Raw genomic sequence first — 19,928 nt, 5'->3', positions numbered from 1 at the left:
TACACCAGGGACCACCTCTGGACCCCGCCGCTCCGCACGCCATCCCCCCACCCCACCGCAGACTGCGCGCCCCGGCACCGGACAGCGCTCAGGGACCCAAGGACGAGACCAACGACAAAAGGCACCTCAAAAACAGAGGGGCCTCCCTGCGCCGCGCGCCCGGGCCTGCGCTGGGAAGTCAGAGCTCCCCAAACCGCAGCTTGCATGCCCACCCTGCCCCCGAAAGGCGCCTTGACAACGGCCGCCCTTCCAGGCTGCATCTCCGGGGAGCGCGGCGGGCCGGGGCCGAGGCAGAACCGGGAGGAGGCGCGGCCGGAGCCGCCAAGAGGCCGAAACCCGGGCTGAAGCGCCACCTAGCGCCGGCCCGCGCGCGCCGCCCCATTGTTCTTCCGAGGGCGGAGATCGGGCCCGGCCCCCGTCGGGGGCCAATTTACGGGGGTAAAAGGGGCGGGGCGGGCGGGGGACAGGGATCGCGAGACCATAAAGCTGGGAGAACTTGAGAGGTCCCTGAACTGCACGGCCATTCTCGTGGGCGGCTTTATGTCTGGGGATCTGAGGGTTGGGACCTTCTCGGGAGGCAGTGGCTGTGGGCTTTTAAGGGGAGAGGGCCCCAAAGCCGAGGCGACGCTTTTCCGGACAGGGGGCGACCGACGCACAGCTCAGTGCCCTCCCCCCCCCCAATCTCTGGTCCCGGAGTTCCAGCCCCCGCCTCCTCCGCCCCCCGCCCCCCCACCCCCCGCTAGCGCCCCGCCACCAGCGCGTTCCCTGGGGAGCCGTGGCCTGGGGGCGGGGCTCCGGTTGTCTATTTTATTGCTTTATAAAATCAAACTCGCCTAGCCAAGAGCGACCGGGCCGCCGGCCCCGCTACCGAGCCGCGGGGAGGAGCTCCCCCGAACCCTCCCGCTAATCGGGGCCTCCTCCTCCTCCCCCAGATCCGGGCAGCCTGGGCGGGGTCACCCGGGCGGGGCCCGGGGAGGGGGCTGGGGCTGGAGGCGGGGTGTGAGTGGGTGTGTGCGGGGGGCGGAAGGCTGATGCAATCTTGATAAGAAATGCTCCGGTGTCGCGGGCACCCACCCGCCGGATAAGACGCGCTATATAAGGCCGCCAGCCTCGAGCCGCCGCGCCGTCGGAGAGGGAGCGCTGCGCGCCCAGAGCGCACGGCTGGCTCGAGCGCCGCGGCCAACTTATCTCGGCACACTCGGCCTCGCAGCCCGTCCCAGCTGCCGCCCAGCCTCCCGCACCCCCGCCGGCCGAACTACGCGTCCTGAGCCCGAGGGAAGTGCCATGCGGAGCGCACCGAGCCAGTGCGCCGTGGCCTGCGCCCTAGTCCTGGCCGGCCTCTGGCTGGCCGCGGCCGGGCGCCCCCTAGCCTTGTCCGACGCTGGGCCGCACGTGCACTACGGCTGGGGCGAGCCGATCCGCCTGCGGCACCTGTACACCGCCGGCCCCCACGGCCTCTCCAGCTGCTTCCTGCGCATCCGCGCCGATGGCGCCGTGGACTGCGCGCGGGGCCAGAGCGCGCACAGTGAGTGTCCGTCGGGCCCCCCACCCGTCCCAGAGCCCCTTCTTCCTTTTACCTCCTTCGGCTCCCGCGGCTCCCCACTCACGGGAACCCCAGGTCTTGGCACCGCGGCGTTTCACTCCCTCCCCGGGCCCCTAAACAGCGCGAGGAGTAGGGGAGGGGGCACAGGCCCGTGCACCGACCGCACCCACGTGTTGTGGGCCCCGAGGGTCCTGGCTGCAGCTTTTTGTTTCCCTTCCTCCCAGGTTTGGTGGAGATCAGAGCAGTCGCTCTGCGCACCGTGGCCATCAAGGGCGTGCACAGCGTCCGGTACCTCTGCATGGGCGCCGACGGCAGGATGCAAGGGCTGGTAGGTGCCAGCAGCGGGCTGAACGCGCTGGGGCGCGGGACCTACAGCTGTCCCGGGGGCGGGGGCCTGCCGGGGAGAGGGCGCGCTGGATGGGATCCAGGGTTTCCTCGCTTCCCCCGCCGGGGCCCGCATGGAGCTCTAAGGAAAGCCCTTCAAGGGCTGGATTGAGCCCACGTCCGACTTTTTCCTACGGAAGTTTGTGGCCCCGGCCAGTAGCGGAGAAGGGGTGAGAACCGGCTTTGCATTTCCAGTTGAGCCAAAGGCCGGCCCAGTCGGACGGAGGAAACCCATGACTCCACTCTCTTTGATATGAAACAGGAAAACCCACCTCGGGCCTTTGCAGCCTTCGCCTGCGCGTGTGTGGTCCTCGCCTCCGTTTCCCTCCCCGCGGTATTAAAAAAAAAAAGAAAGAAAGAAAGAAAAAGGGTATATTCACAACTTGGATTTTTTTTAAGTCAATATTCAAGTAAACCAGAAAAAAAAAATCACATTTGGGATTGGGGAGTTTTTAAATTAATTTTTATCTGCCAGAAAAGCATGCAGACGCGCTAGAATATTCCGGTGGTGGCTTGTCCTGCTGTCGGGCTCACCTCACCTGTAGTGTGCATGCTTTTTGTTGGTGGGCCGGGGCCGGGGCGGGCTGGGAAAGCCCAGGTAACCACCGAGGTCTTGGGGGCAGGAAGTGAGCGCAGGCTGGGTCGCCTGGAACAAAGGGCTGGGAGTTCAAAGGGAGCCCGCGCCCCCGGGCGGGCAGAGGAGCTGTGTGAGGTCCGGGCCAGGCTCTGGGCTTCAATGCAGCCCCGCTGGGCCTAGGGCCCCCATAGTGGTGGGGGGGCGTGTGCAGCTCGCGCCTCGCGGATGCTCCCCACCCCCCAGAAGCTGAAGATGCCCGGCCTTCCCCCGCAGCGCCAGTCTTTTTAGTGTCTCCAAATTGTTTTGCGGCTCTGACGCCCATTTATTCCATTTATCCAGAGGGCCTGTTTCAGATTTGAGGGCGGAGTCCTGCGTGAAAGAACAAGAATGGAGGGAAGGGGGGTGGGCGGCTGGCTGAAAGCTGCCACCCACCCACCGCTGCAAACCCGCAGTTGCAATTTTGTCATTGTGACATTTTGGGGTGGGGGGGGGCCGCACGCTAATGGAGAAGGGCCCCAGGGGCTGATGGCTCTAACCCACCATTGTCCCAGTACCATTGGGGCGGGGCATCTCTTCGCTTGAATCCTGTTCTGCTGCTTGATCTCCGCCGCATGGCTTTGCAAGAATTGAGACTGTTCTTTTTTTTAAGGTATGCTTTTTTGGTGAGGAAGATTGGCCCTGAGCTGACATCTGTTGCCAATCCTCTTTTTTTTTTCCCCCCAAAGCCCCCCAGTACATAGTTTATCCCAGTTGTAGGTCCTTCTTGTCCTAATACGTGGGATGCCGCCCCAGCATGGCTTGATGAGGCGTGTGTAGGTCCGCACCCAGGATCCCAACCGGGGAACCCAGAGCCCCTGAAGCAGAGCCCCGAACTTAACCACTATGCCACCCAGGTGGCCCCAAGAATTATTTTTTTCAAACAGAAATTCCACAAGAAGCTCGAAATCATTTCATTGTCTGTATGGAGACGAGAATGAGATGCTAATTTCTCCCGCAGAGCACCGTTTGGTCTTCCTTCCCTTGTTTGTTCTGCCTTCCCTTGTTTGTTTATCGCTTTGTACCCTGCAGCTCCCCGTCTGGTGGCTTCATCCCCGGGCAAGAGCCCGGTTGTTGCTTCACTGGAGGCGTGCCTTATCAGCGCCTTATCAGCAGAGCGCTCACCCACCTGCAGTTCAGCGACCTTTGTAGGCTGGGGCAGAGGCGAGACTCAGTCCTCCCTGGGCTGTTTACCTCCCAGCCCTTGCGGTGGCGTCCACCTTAGGCTGTCTGTGTCCTCAAGGTAATGACATTCTAGCCTGGGACAGGACTTGCCCACTGGCACCCTCTCAGGCAGGAATGTTCTGGGACCAGGACTGGCTTTCCTCCTTGAGCGTGCATTTCCGGCCCCCCGCTGGGTGCAGGCTCCCGGCCCGGCCAGGCGAGGGAGGGGGCTGCATTTATCTCCAAGGTCCTGGCCAGCTGCCTGGAAGGCGCCCAGCGACTGAGTGAGGGAGCAGACGGAAAGGCCTCGGAATCGCTCACAGTCATGTCTAAACGGGGAGTCGATGCCGCAGTCTGGACCCCAGACTGGATTACGCCTAATTCTTAATTAATTAAAAGAAGGATCGTAAAAGGATAACATAGTGTAGCAGTGTTTCCCAAAGTGCCCTCGGAGAGCTAAGGACTATGGAAGGTGGGCAGTGACTTCTGGACCTCGAAGCGGGGGTAGGCACGGATGGGCATTTTATGGCTGTTATCACTTCGAACAGGCCTAAGTTTAGAGTGACATGATTTAGTGAAAACTACTAAGGATCCATGTAAAGCCTTTATAGATGTTGAGAATGTGCATGAAATGTGCATGTGAAATACACGTATATACCTGGAGTATTTGTGTCTGTACAAGAGTATAAAGCCTGAAGGTGCATAAAGTACAGCTATTCATATATATAAATTTATATATAAACTATATCTAGCGAGTATACATGTTTAATGTTATATATTTATATTGTATGTTAATATATATGCTCAAGGTGTATATTAATATAACAATACATGCTTTATATATAACATACGTGTATCGAGTTGTACTGTCTATACAAAGTATCTAAATACACGGTGCTTGACACGCCTTCGCACTCTGTAACCGTGCACCGTGCCCTGCGCACCGGTGTGAGGCGCACAGACCCCGGGCACGGGCGCTCACGCTCACGGCTGCCGCTTGTCTCCGCAGCCCCAGTACTCGGCCGAGGACTGCGCCTTCGAGGAGGAGATGCGGCCCGACGGCTACACCGTGTACCACTCCCGGAAGCACCACCTCCCGGTCTCCCTGAGCAGCGCCAAGCAGAGGCAGCTGCTGAAGGGCAAGGGGCTCCTGCCGCTGTCCCACTTCCTGCCCATGCTGCCCAGGGGCCCAGCGGAGCCCAGGGAGCTCCAGGACCACGTGGAGCCCGATGTGTTTTCTTCACCCCTGGAGACAGACAGCATGGACCCTTTCGGGATCGCCACCAAAGTGGGACTGGTGAAGAGCCCCAGCTTTCAGAAATAGCTGAGGCTCCGGCCTCCCCTGCTCCCGGGGGCCATGACCCCAGGCCTGTGGGGTTTGCAGAGTATGCTCTGGCCATGCATCTACCAGGACGATCCTGGGTCCATCCGTGTTCTATTTAGTTTTAGGAAGACACATTTAGAACTTGTGCACCATATAGAGTTTTACCTTGGCTGTGCCAGCTTCTAGCAGGTAGATTTGTATGATCACAAAATAGTAAGTCCTCCGCTCACCCACTCACCCACCCCAGTCCCCGACCCCGCAACCTTTGCCGTTCATTGCTGGACAAGTCACTGCGCTGCCCCTGTTCTGCTTGAATACCTCCAGTGATGGGGAACTCACTACCTTTGGGAAAGTCCTTATGCCAAGCTGAAATTCTCTGCAGTTCTCTCCTGTCGTTTTCAGCAGGGGCAGCCGGAAGGAAAGTGGTCGTTTTAAACTTACGTACCAGCCATAAGGCAATGCACCTACATCCACCCACCCCCTTCTGGCAGCCGGTGCCCAGGCTCAGGCTGGCTGCCCGACGGTGACTGGCCATGCTGCCACCCACTCAGAGGAACACGACGTGAAGGCAGCCAGCCCCTCCTAGCCATGGTGACTCAGTTTCCAGGGCATCGGATCTGCCCCGGTCACGTGGATCTCACGTGAGGCCGTTGCGATGGAAGCCCACCGGCCTGCACCCCATCCTGGGTCTGCCTCTCACGCTGTGGCTCGGCTTCCCCTCTCTGAAGCGCTGTGGGTGTTGATCTGAAAAAGCAGACGCTCTCTTCCAGCAGCGGCCTCCCGTTTCCCCAGCCCTTTGCCCCTGGCACCAAGTCATTCTGTGCATGGGGACCTGGCCGCCTCCCTGCTTAGGGAAACCCGCACGTTACAGTCAAAGGCGGGGGGAAGGAAGCTTTGAGAGCCCCGAATCTTGCCAGTGGCTCGTGGGCAGAGCCCAGGAGACGAGGCCTCCCCCAGCGCTTCCATTCCAACGTGCTATTTATGCGTAATTTATTTTGTTTGATATGTACATCGCTTTATTTTCTTACTTTATTTATACCCCCGAATTGTATTTATGTATACATGAGTTTTGTTTTCTACATTAAAGCGGCATTGTTTGTATCAATAGTTGTGTTCTGTTATCTGGCTGGAAGGTCTGAGCGGGAGGGCCGGTGGCCCGGCGGGCCGGGAAGGGGACGGTGGCGCTGTGCACAGGACACCCTCTCTGTTTTTTCCACATCCCACACTCTGCATTTTCTACCATAAGCTCTGTCCCCTGCAACAGCCCTCCAGGCCGACTGGGTGGTTAAACAGTAGGTTTAGGTTCAGGGGCTGGTGGAGGGGACTGGTTTGGACCCGGCTGAGCTTCCTCGAGCCGCCTCTGCTGGCAGACTAACTGGTTAGGGCGGCCACCACCTCAGGACTGTTTTCATCGCAGGCAACAGAGACCCTAAGCAGCAGTGGCCTGAATCCAGGTGCCTCCCCTTCTGCCTCCTGAGCTTGGGGCCACATGATCCTTTGTTAGGGGCGGGTGTTCTGAGCATTCTGGGATGTTAGCATCCCTGGCCTCTAGCAGCAACCAAAAACGCCTCCAGAAGTTAATGCATGTCCCTGGAGGGCAAAATCCCGCCAATGACCAGACAGGGTTTCTTTTTGTCCAGTCACAAGCCCAGAGGTGGCACGTTTGTTCATAGCCCAGCAATGCCCAGGTTGTATTCTCTTGATCGTCTCGGCGTCTCCATCAAGCTGTGGCTTCGTGGTCTCAGTGTGGCTGCTGTGCTCCATCCAGAGAGAAGGAATCCTCGCCACCCTGGCCTCTCATCTGGAAAGCCGAAGTTTCCGTAGAAGCTGCCAGCAGATTCCAGTGACATTCTATGAGCCAGGACTGGGCAGAGAGCCATCCCCAGCTCAAGGCGGGCTGGGAAAGCAAGTGGGAAGTGGGGCACGTGGACCCTCTGATCGCGTGGGGGCTCTCTTAGCAAGGAGGAAGCAGGGGAGACTAACAATGTGGACCTGCGTCCTAAAAGCAAGTACACATCCGTGTAACCGCCTGTGGAAATGGGCTTTAAAAGTCGTATTTCTGACTTAGTGGCTGCCAGGGGTGGGGATGGGGAAGGAGGGGTGGGTGTGACCATATGGGGGGTGGGTAGCACAGGGATGCCTTTGTGGCAGTGGGTCCATTGTGCAGCTTAGCTGCGGTGGCAGATGCCTTGAACCCGACACATGTGATACAGGCACAGAGCCCCACACGCACATGGGACTGACATCAATCCTCTGGTTTTTGTTTTTTTTTAAAGATTGGCACCTGAGCTAACATCTGTTGCCAATCTTGGGTTTTTTTTTTTCTTCTCCCCAAAGCTCCCCCCAACCCGCCCCGGTACACAGTTGTGTATTTTCAGTTGTGGATCCTTCTAGTTGTGGCATGTGGGACGCCGCCTCAGCGTGGCCTGATGAGCGGTGCCATGTCCGTGCCCAGGATTTAAACCAGTGAAATCCCGGGCCCCCGAGGCCACGGGGCCGCCCCCGATCCTCTGGTTTCAATATCGTGTGCCAGTGACTTAAGACGTAACCATCGGGGGAAGCTGGGCGAAGCACAAGATGTCTCTGTCCTGTCTTTGCAACATCTTGTGAATCTATAATGGTTTCAAAATGAAAAATAGAAAAAAAACAAAAACCGTTCTCTGACAGCGTAAAAACCACAAATGTCGGCTCCTCAAGCCGTCCAGGCTGCCAGCGTGGTGTGGCTGAGTGCAAAGGCGACAGACCGCCCGGGGGGCTCGGCAGATCCCCTCTTATTAGCTGTTTGTTCTGGAGCAAATCAGACACTCAATCTGAGCCACGATCGGATCACCTCCTCTGTGAAATGGGATGAGGAGAGAGACAATGACCGGAGCACAGGATGGACGGCGCCCGGTGTTCACTCACTCAGCAGGGAGTCACTGGGCTCTTCTGTCGGCTGTTACTATGACTAAATGATTGTTGATGTCCACAAAGGCCATTTCACCAGGCGCCTCCCACCCCCAGGCAAGGGTCCCTGCTCCCTAAACCATCATTTACACTAATGACAGGCCCAGGACACCCAGAGTTGACCCCCCCACCATTTGCCAGTCAAGATGCCACCTCCCTCTTTGATGCCCCCACCGTGTGACAATGCTAATTTGGGACCTGGGAGGGCAGCACGGGATGTCGCATGCTGATACAGCATCTTCTATCCCTTTTTCTACAGGTGAAGGAGTACAGGACCAGAGAAGGGAAGGCACTCATCCAAAGTTGCACAGCCGGGAGGGAGCATGGCGCAGGGGCTGTGGGGTCGACCTGGCAATGAATCCTACTGTGTCACCTTGAGAAAGTCACGTCACCCCTCCGAGCCTGCATTGTGGTGCAGACGGTGAGACTGACAATGTCTGCATTGTGGGACTGTTGGAAGAATCGAATGGAATTAAGTCTGCAGATGCCCGGGACGGACTGGGCTGCCATTAGTGAGACTAGAAAGCAGTTTACATTGGACCCTTTGTGCTCTGGAGACAAACACTTCAGAGGAAAATGAAGCACTTCTCTCTGAGTCCCCTCCCTGCAGTACACCTGACAATGACGAGTAAATGCACAACTCTGTAGACTAATTCATACCAAAGTGTTGATGGTTAATATATTTTTTCTCTAGGTCCCATTTTCACTTGACTGGGCAGCCAAAAAGTCGTGATGACTGTGTCTGTGGATGATGTGGACACTCTGGGAGAAGATGGGGTAGATTATTTTTCGAGGCTGAATCTTAGCACCCACCCCCCCACCCTGTCTCTGCTCCTCATAGGAAGGTGGCCTTGCCCTTTTGCTGCCTCTCCCTTCCCTGGCTTGGATGGTGCTGTCAAATTTAGCAAATAAAAACACAGCATGCCCAGGTGAATGTGGATTTCAGAGAAGCAGTGAATTTTTTTAGTGTAAGTATGTCCCATGCAATATTTGAGACATACTTATACTCAAAAACGATTCCCTGTTCACCTGGGATTCAGATTTAACTGGATGTTCTATATTTAATCCAGCAGCCCTAGCTTTCAGATTCCCGCCCCTGACATGGGGTTAAATAATGAGGGAGGCCCAGGGGCAGAATGTGGCTCAGTTGCACAAGGCTGTCCAGGAGTCAGAGCCCAGAGGCAGAATTCGACAGATGCCAGGGGCGGGGCGGCCTTAGGAGAATCCCGCCTTTCTTTGGGCCCTTTCTGGGGCTGTGAGGGGAGACCGCTTACATTCCTTCAGGGCTCTCTCGCCTGGGGGGTGGGTCACTTTACCGAAAGGCCAGGTGAGGTCCGGCTTTGGGCACGCTGAGTCTGGGCTGGGACAGCATGGGGCATCGGTGTCCCTCTGGCTCTCAGTTTTTAGGCATCTTCTCCCTTCGTGAGGACAAGATGGTCCCCAGCAGCTCCAGGCTCCCCTCCTCTCCTCGCACACGGATGACAGACAGCTCTCTCTCCCATCGCCAGCTCCAGCGAGAGCCCCAGAATCGGGTTTCCTGAATGAAACCTTATCACTCGCATGTTCATTCCCCCACCAGACCCCGAGGCAGAGCCCGGAGGCTCTGGCTGGCCGGCCCTGGGTCACCTCCTCCAGCCCGGGAAGGAGGCAGCCCTGAGCCCTCAGAGACTGCGGGGAGCAGTGGCTCCCCAGAGGAAAACCCAGAGGGGCGGTACTCCCTCTAAATGCCCATATTCACCAATTCACCATCCAGTGCCGGAGTGGGTGAGCTTGCCTCTTCCGGATCAGGAAATGCCACCTAGAAATGACTCCAAAAGACCTGAAAATATGAGGGGTGGGTGGGTGTAAGGCCACCCTGGACCCAGAAATTGGTTCCATCCAGTCACAGAGGGCAGAACAGCGGCCGCCCTGGGCCGACTCCTCTCCCCAACTACCAAGGTCACCAGAAAGGGGTCTCCATCAGGGGAACGAGGAGAAGAGGTCTGTCTTCTGCACCTGGGGGGAGGGGGTGGGGGTAGAGAGAGAGGGAGAGACAGACAGATAGAGGGGGAGAGAGAGAGAAGAAAGGAGAGAGAGAGAAGAGAGGAAAAAGAGGGAGACGGTGACAGGGACAGAGAGAGAGGGATAGACGAGGAAAAGAGACCGATCGATCTCCACCTTTTTTGTTAAGAATGAAGAGTGGCTGAGAGAATTTTCCCGTCATCGCCCCCGGGTATTTCCTAGAACAGAGGCTCTGCGACACTGAGGCAGCCTTGAACACCCTGAACCTGCTGTACGCCCGCCTGGGACACCCAAGCCGACTCGCCCAGTGCTGGCGGCCGGAGCGTGCGCAGCAGCTCAGCATCCCCGCTCCACAGGACCGCGCGGTCCCCTGCCCGGAGCCCCTTGGCAGCAGGCCCAGGGCGGGGCTCAGTGTCCCTCCCCAGGAGCTGCTTACAGGCTCAGTGATGGAGGGGAACCCGAGGGGAGGAGGGCGCCTTTTGGCCAGACGAATAGGGTTAACTTCATCTGGAGGGCCATGGTGGGCCAGGCGAGGTTTCTGAGCACAGGGGCGCTGCAGGTCCCGGACAGCTCCATCTGCCTTGGGATGCAGAACAGAATGAGGGGGACGTCATCTGGCGTCCAGGCCAGTGATCCCCCCCACTCCGCCAGGCCACGTGGGTAGGGGTGCAGTCTTCATGGCGGTGGGGGGCTCGCGGAGAACCGGGGAAAGCGGGGAGCCTGGTGAGGAGTCCTCACCGGCAGCAGATGCCCCTGGCCCTTTCTGGGCCTCCACTTTCCCACCTGTAAAATGGGGGTCAGACTTGGGTCCTTGCAATCCACGTGAGATACACGACCTTTTCAAAGGGTGTGTGTTTAATTCCACTAACAATGATGCATGAGTTATTCTTGCGGAGAAGCAAATTCTGTGGGCAAAGACGAAGTCCGTCTCTCCGCCCCTCCTAGCCCCTCCCGCCCCCTTCCAGGGGGTGTGTGTGCGCGCCGCTACATACATCGGGGCGCACGCAGAGTCCCCTCCCACTCTCTGCTCTCCCTGCCCTCAGCTCCCACCTCTCTCCCCATCCGGTCTCCCTCCTTCTATGCCAGCGCCTCTGACCTCCAACCTGACCACTCACCCTTAGGGACTTTAGTCCCCTCTGCCTGGAGTGATTGCGCCCCAAACTCCCCATGGCTGGCTCCCCGGTTTCAATCCAGCCCTTCCTGCCCATCCCAACTCAACTGGCCGCCCCGTCCTGCACAGAGTCCCCCAGATGGACGAGCTCTCGGCGCACATGGCCTGTCCGAGGCACACGGGATGCTGTGACATGTTTCCTCTCACCAACCACACTTCAGAAACATCCTTGAACACGTCTCCGGGCACATCCACAAGCATTGTTCTAGGGCGCCATATTGGTTTCCTAGAGTTGGCATAACAAATTGCCAGAAATTGGGGGGCTGAAAACAAGAGAAATCGATTCTTTCCCAGTTCTGGAAGCCAGAAGTCCAAAATCAAGGTGTGGGTGGAAACCCACTTCCCCCGGAGGCTCCAGGGGAGGGTCCTTCCTGCCTCTGCCAGCTGCTGGGGCTCCAGGCGTCCTGGGCGTGTGGCCGCAGCCCTCCAGCCTCTGCCTCCTCCTCACACACCAGCCCCTCGATGTCTCGCCTCTTCCATCTGGACTATAACATACATAACATCTGTCACTGGATTTAGGGCCCATGTGGGTAATCCAGGATAATCTCATCTCAGAATCCTTATATCTGCAAAGACACTTTGTCCAAGTAAGGTCACATTCACACGTTCTGGGGGTTAGAACTGGGACATAACTTTTTGGGGCCATCATTCAACTCATGGATAGATGGACAGACATGAGGGGAATTGCTGTCGGAAAGGGGACGCACATTTAGAGCCCCCTGCTTCGGGAAGCCCTGCCTTCCTGGGACACGGCAGGCTGGGGGCTTGGTTGGGGGGGGAACCTCCTTCCTTGTCGGCTGTCCTGCCCTGTGGCCCCTGGGTGCCGGGGGAACTGACTGATGCCTGGGTGTCATGGCGGAGCCCAGGCTCCCACTGAAGCCTGGACCCCAACACCAGCCCTGCATGGGGAGTCTGGGAGCTCGGAGGGCAGCAGAGTCCAGACCCAAGCAGGCTGGCGGGCAGTGTCCACATCCTGAGGGCTCTCTCTGGGGGACCTGGGATGCAGGGCTCCCGAATCCTGCTTCTCCCTTCGGAACCGGGGAACCTGTCAGCTGGCACAGATTTCCATCTCCTCATGCCGGATGTGAAGGCTCTGAGGCAGAAGCCACCTCATCAGGCCCGGCTTGCTGGGGGCCGGGTGGACAGAGCAGGGGCCAGCTGTAACCAAGGGAGGCCGTGCAGCCTGGGGTGGCCAGCCCAGGACGGCTCTGACATCTGCCCCTCAGAAGCGGTGCGGCCCCCCCAAAGGCTCAGGGTCCTCCCCTGAGTGATGCTGACAATGTCCATCTTCAGGTTACAAGTGATAACCTAAGAAAAGAGTCCTTATCATCAACATTATGGTCTGGGTGGGAAGATGGAAGTTTGGGAGAAGAATGTTCTAGCAGCCGTGGAAAGGCAGCAAGGAGCGGGAGGCGGGGCCCTGGCTGCAGGGCGGCCCGAGTGGGGCGCGAGCCGGGCCGAAGCGCAATGATGCCTCCCGGTGGCGAGGGCGCGGAGGGCCCCGCGCGCGTCTGGGCGCCGTCCCCTCGCCGCAACTTGACCCCCGCGGGGACCGGCTTCGGGGGAGGCGGGTCCGCAGAGACCCCCGGGCAAGGGCTGATCCCCCCACCCGCTCACTTGCACAGACGAGCCCCCCAGGGGGCGAAGGAACCTCGGAGACCGGACCCTGGGAGAGCGCGAAGGGAGAGGACGACGCCATCGCTTCTGCAACCTGACATTAAAAAATCAAGAATTTATGATATTTATTAACATGTTTATTTACATTTTTTTCCTGCGTGCCAGGTAATCCTCCTCTTCTCAGCCCTGCGAGGTGGGTACCAGGATTCCTCCCATTTTACAGATGACCAAACCGAGGCATGGGGGTGGGAGATTCTGCGCATGCCCGGTTGGTGAGCCCGCCTTTCAGACGCAAAGAAAAAGCCAGTTTCCTGGACCAGCACCACCCACGGAGCAGAGGAGGAAATGGAAAGCCGCTGAGGGGACTGCCCACCCTTTACTGCACCGACTTTGGCGCCGCAGACCCCACGCTGGGCGCGGCTGCTGCAGCCCCAGGCCTGCCCTCCGGATGTGGCCGTCTGGGTGGGGAGGGGAGTATGCAGGGTAGGAGGAGGGGATGGCGAAGCCCGCCCACCGCGCCGCTGCCTCGGGGAAGGGGCCCAGGCTGGAGTTTGGAAGGAGGGAGCGCCCCCGGGCTGCGGAGGAAGTGGGGATGCGGGGATGGCGCAGCGCTGCGGGCAGAGGAGAGGGGTCCTGGGGCCAGCGGGGGCTACAGCCCTGGGAAGGCGGATGCTGGAGGCCCGGAGCTGAGGGCCCTCTGAAGAAAAAGGGGGGTCAGCCATGTGGGGACCCTGCGGAGGCTCCGCAAAGGGGATCCTGAGTCCTGCACGTCCCCCTTCCCTCCATGGAGGGAAAACATGTAGGGAGGGACCAGAGCTGGGTCCTGCCTTCAGCCGCCGTGTGGTCCCAGCAGCACCGGCCCCTCACTGCGCGTTTCCAGGGTGGAAGGGCGCCTGGGCCTGGATCAGTTGCTGCGCGCTCTGTGGCTCCCCTCCCTCCGCTACAGATGCAGGAAACCGCCCGGAGCTCCGGAGGGCTGCGTCCTATTTTGGTAAAAGGACTTCGAGCTCTGATTAGAAACCCTTTACTGGTCCCCTTTCTATGAGGATGACCTCGCAGGCTGTGGTCAAACACCCATGGTGGCCTCTGGTCCCTTCTCCCTCCCTCCCGTGGCCCTGTGTTCTTTCACTTATCATTCAACAACCATTTATTGCACATTTATTCTGCTAGAACCTGTGCGAAGTAAACTGCGATTTTGGTCATCTGCAAATAGTCAAACGTTCATATTTTCTTTTAAACCTTTATTGACTTGGAAAATCCCCATTCTGGAGACACCGCTGCCCCCACCCGTAGTGAACTCTGCATCAGTGGGAAACAGCCCTTCCTGGGTTAGGCCCCGAGAGGGCAGGTGTACTGTTAGCGCAGCACAGCCTGGCCCGAGCTGCCCAATAAGTGGGGGATGCAGTGGAAAGTCAGTCTCCCCTCGGCGGTCCGGGCCCCTCCGCGGAGGCACTGTGATCAGATCTGTGTGCCGCTTTCCCCAAATACTCTCTGCCTCTCTGGAAGCGTGTGTGCCTCTCCTGAGGCCAGCCGAGGGTTCGGGAATTCTGGGGGGTTGCCACCTTCTCTCCTTCGTGCATCTGGAAGCATGGGCTCTACCCCTGTGGACCCCAGAGCAGAGTCAGGAAGATGAGCGATTGGGAGCTGAGGGGCTGGGGCCACACGGTCTGACCCAAATTTCAGAGCGTGTCCCAGAGGACACGGGCCTATCCCATTCAGCCCGCCGCCGGGGCGCTGCTGCCCTGGTGGTGGGTAGGGCAGAGGCACACCCCTGCTGGCTGGGGCCCTTCTGTAGGGGCAGGTGCTCCCAGGAGTCCTGCTCTCGTCACTGGTCATGGCACCAGGCCCCCACTCCCACTCCAGGTCTCCTGTGCCTTGGTTGTGGGGAGCTCCTGAGGAGGCAGGTAGAAAAGCGCCCTCCCAGGCAGGCTCCCAGAGCACCTCCTTTAGGGGAAGGAGCAGAGGGGAATCAGCCCGAAGGCCGGGGTGGCTCTCAGCCCTGGGATGCTCTGCCCCGCGCCCCAGCGGGTCAAACTTGGATTCAAAGCCGAAAAAATGCCTCTTTTCCCAATTGCGGTTTCATTTATTTATGATGAATATAGAAGGAGAGGAAGGTTTATTTCCTGGAAGTGAGCTGCCCTTTAGTGACTTCCTTTTAAGAATTTGAAGTTGAGCTTTTATTTTCTTAATTGTGAAAAGCATCATGCTAGAAAAAAAAGTCACAAAACCCAGAAACGTATAAAGGAGAAAATAAAGATTACTCACAGCGGCATCCATACCATCCCTCCAGAGACGAGTGCTCTAACCATGGAGGCTTAGTTAATCCACATTCCGACAGGGACCCTATCCTTGCAGACCTTTTCTTTTTGGTGAGGAAGATTGGCCCTGAGCTAACTTTTGTTGCCAATCTTCCTCCTCTTCCCACTCCCACCTCCCCAAAGCCCCAGTACATAGTTGTATATTCTGGTGGTAGGTCCTTCTGGGACGCTGCCACAGCATGGCTTGATGAGCGGTGTGTGGGTCCGTGCCCGAGATCCGAACCGATGAACCCTGGGCCGCCAAAGCGGAGCGCTTGAACTTAACCACTTCGCCACTGGCGGCCCCCTTGCAGACTATTTTTAAACATATATCAGGGGGCTGGCCCTGTGGCCGAGTGGTTAAGTTCGCGCGCTCCGCTGCAGGCGGCCCAGTGTTTCGTTGGTTCGAATCCTGGGCGCGGACATGGCACTGCTCATCAGACCACGCTGAGGCAGCGTCCCGCATGCCACAACTAGAAGGACCCACAACGAAGAATATACAACTATGTACTGGGGGGCTTTGGGGAGAAAAAGGGAAAAAACAAAATCTTTAAAAAAAAAAAAACATATATCAGAACCCTTTGCTTTGTTTGCAGGTTGCTTCTCAACCACCGTAGGAACAAATGCCATAGTTTGTTTTCAACCTGCTTTTTCAATCCTCGTGCAATGGATGCGTTCCAGGTTAACAGCTATAGATCGACGTGTCGCGTTTGGTTTGGTTAGTTTTGGAGGCTGCCTGGTATTTTGCTGGAGATATATAAACAAATTTTAAGTCACTTCCAAGAAGCGAACACTTTTCAACCCACCTTCCTTCTTTGTTTTCTGCCTTGGCTATAGTGACCCGGTTCTCTCTGAAGTGGTGCGAGGACACGTGAAACGTTTCTATCCTTTAAAGTGTGCTGTGTTTCTTAATATGGTGGCTTCCTGGGAATTGACTATATCATCTCGTTTATAGCTTTTGTTATAAATTCAAAGTTTAATAATAGTATTTTGAAACCACTGAATAAATATCCTCAAGGCAGCTTTCAGAGAAACTAAAGATTGAAGCTTAGAAAGCTCTGTACCTTTGGAAACCTTTTTAGACAGTTTTCGTTGTGCCTGTAGAAATTTATCGTTTCGTATTCCATTCAATTAAGTGGAGAAATTTCAGTTCATAAGATGTACACAAACAAACAACGCAATTGTTTTATGAAAAACTGCCAAAACAGGGGCCAGAGCGGTGGCGCAGTGGTTAAGTTCGCACATTCCACTTTGGTGGCCCGGGGTTCGCCGGTTTGGATCCCGGGTGCAGACATGGCACCGCTTGGCAAGCCATGCTGTGGCAGGCATCCCACATATAAAGTAGAGGAAGATGGGCACGGATGTTAGCTCAGGGCTAATCCTCCTCAAAAAAACCCCACAAAGGGCCAGCCCGGTGGCGCAGCGGTTAAGTGCGCACGGTCCGCTTCGGCGGCCCTGGTTTTGCCAGTTTGGATCCCGGATTCGGACATGGCACTGCGTGGCACACCATGCCGTGGCAGGTGTCCCACATATAAAGTGGAGGAAGGGGCCTGCCCGGTGGCTCAGCGGTTTAGTGCCCACGGTCTGCTTCGGCGGCCCGGGTTTCGCCGGTTCAGATCCCGGATTCAGACACAGCACCGGGTGGCACCCCATGCTGTGGTAGGCGTCCCACATATAAAGTAGAGGAAGACGGGCACGGATGCTAGCTCAGGGCCAGGATTCCTCAGCAAAAAAGAGGAGGATTGGTGGCAGATGTTAGCTCAGGGCTAATCTTCCTCAAAAAAACCCCACAAGGGGTCTGCCCGGTGGTGCAGCGGTTGAGTGCGCACTTTCTGCTTCGGCGGCCCGGGGTTCACTGGTTTGGATCCCGGGTGCGGACATGGCACTGCTTGGTAAACCATGCTGTGGCAGGTGTCCCACATATAAAGTGGAGGAAGGGGCCTGCCCAGTGGCTCACCGGTTTAGCGCCCACGGTCCGCTTCGGCGGCCCGGGTTTCGCCGTTCAGATCCCGGATTCGGACACGGCACCGCATGGCACACCATGCTGTGGTAGGCGTCCCACATATAAAGTAGAGGAAGATGGGCACGGATGTTAGCTCAGGGCCAGACTTCCTCAGCAAAAAAGAGGAGGGTTGGTGGCAGATGTTAGCTCAGGGCTAATCTTCCTCAAAAAAAACCCCACAAGGGGTCTGCCTGGTGGCGCAGCGGTTAAGTACGCACTTTCTGCTTCGGCGGCCCGGGGTTCACTGGTTTGGATCCTGGGTGCGGACATGGCACTGCTTGGTAAACCTTGCTGTGGCAGGCGTCCCACGTATAAAGTGGAGGAAGGGGCCTGCCCGGTGGCTCCGCGGTTTAGCGCCCACGGTCCGCTTCGGTGGCCCGGGTTTCGCCAGTTCGGATCCTGGATTTGGACACGGCACCGTGTGGCACACCATGCTGTGGTAGGCGTCCCACGTAGAAAGTAGAGGAAGATGGGCACGGATGTGAGCTCAGGGCCAGGCTTCCTCAGCAAAAAGAGGAGGATTGGTGGCAGATGTTGGCTCAGGACTAATCTTCCTCAAAAAAAAGAAAACAAACCCCACAAAAAACCTGACATAACAAAGGGAACGGCCACGTGACTTAGTGGTTAATTTCTGTGCATTCTGCTTCAGCAGCCTGGGGGTTGCAGGTTTGGAACCCGGGCGCGGACTTACCTTACACCACTTGTCAGCCATGCTGTGGCAGGCATCGCACATACATAGCAGAGGAAGATTGGCACAGATGATAGCTCAGGGCCAAAAAAAAAAAAAAAAAAAGAGGATGATTGGCAATGGATATTAGCTCAGGGCAAATCTTCCTCATCAAAAAAAAACAAAAACAAAAAAAACCCCTGACATAAGAAGGAGACATATTAATTCAAATTTTTCCTACCTACTTTTTATGATTTCATTTGCTAAAATGGACACTAAATTTGAAACTTATATAAGGACTTTGAAATAAAAAATGTTTGCACTTCAAAACTCTGCCATGTCTACTTTCAAGGCCCTATTCTTAAAGTCTAGTCCTTATTTGAAAAAGAAGCAATTTGCAAATACAATATTGAAAATCCAAGATGTCATAATCAGAGTTTTACCCTTTAATGTTAAGACAATCTGGGTTCAAAACAGCCCTTATGGAACAAATGGGGGGAAATCTCCTCAAAGCTTTATTTTCAAACTAATAGTTGGAATCAAGTGTTGATTTTTTTTTTTTAAAGATTGGCACCTGAGCTAATAACTCTTGCCAATCTTCTTCTTCTTTTTTTAATTCTTCTCCCCAAAGCCCCCCAGTACAGACTTGTAGATTCTAGTTGTGGGTCTCTCTGGTTGTGCGAGAGTGTTGACTTTTGTCGCACATATAATCTTTCAGTGCTTTGCACAATGTTTTAAAGTTTGAAATTAAAGACTTGTGCTCTTCTGGACAAGTTTTTATGTTCGTGGGTTTTGTCCCGTAATTGGTCTTTTTTCCATGCCCAAAGGTATAGCTTATTTAGCCGATAAAGTTTCTGGTCAAAGAATGTATTTTATATATGTAATAATACGACAAGAGTTCCCTTATTTGGGACGTGTCTGTAATATAATGTCAAGTGGGTGGGGGGGGGTGAAGATTTAAAATTGTACATATATTAACTTTTTCTTTTTGAGGAAGACTGGCCCTGAGCTAACATCCGTGCCCATCTTCCTCCACTTTATATGTGGGACGCCTGCCACAGCATGGAGTGTCAAGCGGTGCCATGTCCGCACCCGCGATCTGAACCAGCAAAGCCCGGGCCGCAGAAGTGGAACGTGCGCGCATAACTGCTGTGCCGCCGGGCCGGCCCCACTATTAACATTACTTTTACGTGAAAACTCAAAGTAAAAAAATGTAACAAAGATTGGTGGCCACAGTGGTGGGAGAGCAAATTTCTTCGCTTGCTTGTTTTTTCCTTTTTCCTACATTTCAAATGTTTTGCGATATCGTTTGCTTATTAAAACAAAAAAAGCTAAAAATGAAAAGACGTTTTAAGCACAAAATAATACAAAGTCTACTATTTCATCTTCCAAAAAATGTATGTTATTGGGCTTCTTAATGCTTATGAGTAACTCACGCTCATTGTGCAAACATGGAAAACTCAGAAAAAATAGAAGAGAGGAAATTTAAAAACGACTGCAATTCTGAAATCTAGATATAGTCCCCGTTAGGATTTTGGTGTACTTACTTTCATTCTTTTTAAAAGAATAATTGTTTAGTGTAATAGGATTTGGAGTATATGTAGAGTTTTCTTCTTTTTCCTTAAACGTTTTCCGTGATGTTACTCTTGTCTCGAATATTATTTTTTGTGATTGCTTAAGAGTCTTCAGCGTGAATATCCTATGATATATGTGTCATCATTCTACCCTCTCTCGTTGTAAGCTGCTTTCTCCTTCGGGCTTTTACGGATGATCCTGCATTGACTATCATCGTACAAAAAACTGTCACTTTTCTCTGATTATTTCCTTGAGATGAAGTCCCAGAAGTGAAACGACTAGGTCAAAGTGTAAAAACATTTAAAATGCCCTTTCTGTCTCTCCAAACTGCCTGACCAAAAGGTAGCTTTAATTTATGCATCTGTGGGCCATCGTAGGATCTTTTCATTCTAAAAGAGAAGTTTTTGGTTTTTTTTTTTTTTACTATTTTAAGATAAAAAATGCATGTCGTTCTTTCAATTAGCATTCTTTTGATTACTAGGAAGGCTGCTGCTCTTTTCTGTGAATTATGTATTCAAGACCTTGGCCTATTATTTTTTCTGTTAGGGTGCATTTATTTCTTATCCATTTTAATAAGTTCCTAATAAACCAGAAATATTGTTCCTTTAGTTATAATATTTATGA

At 55.2% G+C, this 19,928-nt stretch overlaps 1 protein-coding gene across 1 annotated transcript; it reads left to right on the top strand.

Moving 5' to 3' along the window:
* The first annotated feature begins 835 nt into the window (after positions 1-835).
* On the top strand, positions 836-6,135 carry FGF19 (fibroblast growth factor 19). The gene is made up of 3 exons (XM_008509805.2): positions 836-1,525; positions 1,768-1,871; positions 4,714-6,135. Exons 1-3 carry the CDS (start codon positions 1,285-1,287, stop codon positions 5,026-5,028), a joined length of 660 nt encoding a protein of 219 aa, XP_008508027.2. The 5' UTR covers positions 836-1,284; the 3' UTR covers positions 5,029-6,135.
* Positions 6,136-19,928: the final 13,793 nt, after the last annotated feature.

This window comes from Equus przewalskii, chromosome 11, assembly GCF_037783145.1.
Source record: "Equus przewalskii isolate Varuska chromosome 11, EquPr2, whole genome shotgun sequence".
Lineage (NCBI taxonomy): Eukaryota > Metazoa > Chordata > Mammalia > Perissodactyla > Equidae > Equus > Equus przewalskii.
This window is presented reverse-complemented; position numbering and strand designations above follow the sequence as displayed.

Coding starts and splice junctions, on each gene's coding strand:
- FGF19 (XM_008509805.2), top strand. CDS start 1,285: ATGCGGAGCGCACCGAGCCAGTGCGCCGTGGCCTGCGCCCTAGTCCTG. Junction 1,526..1,767: donor GCGGGGCCAGAGCGCGCACA/GTGAGTGTCCGT, acceptor CCTTCCTCCCAG/GTTTGGTGGAGATCAGAGCA. Junction 1,872..4,713: donor ACGGCAGGATGCAAGGGCTG/GTAGGTGCCAGC, acceptor TTGTCTCCGCAG/CCCCAGTACTCGGCCGAGGA.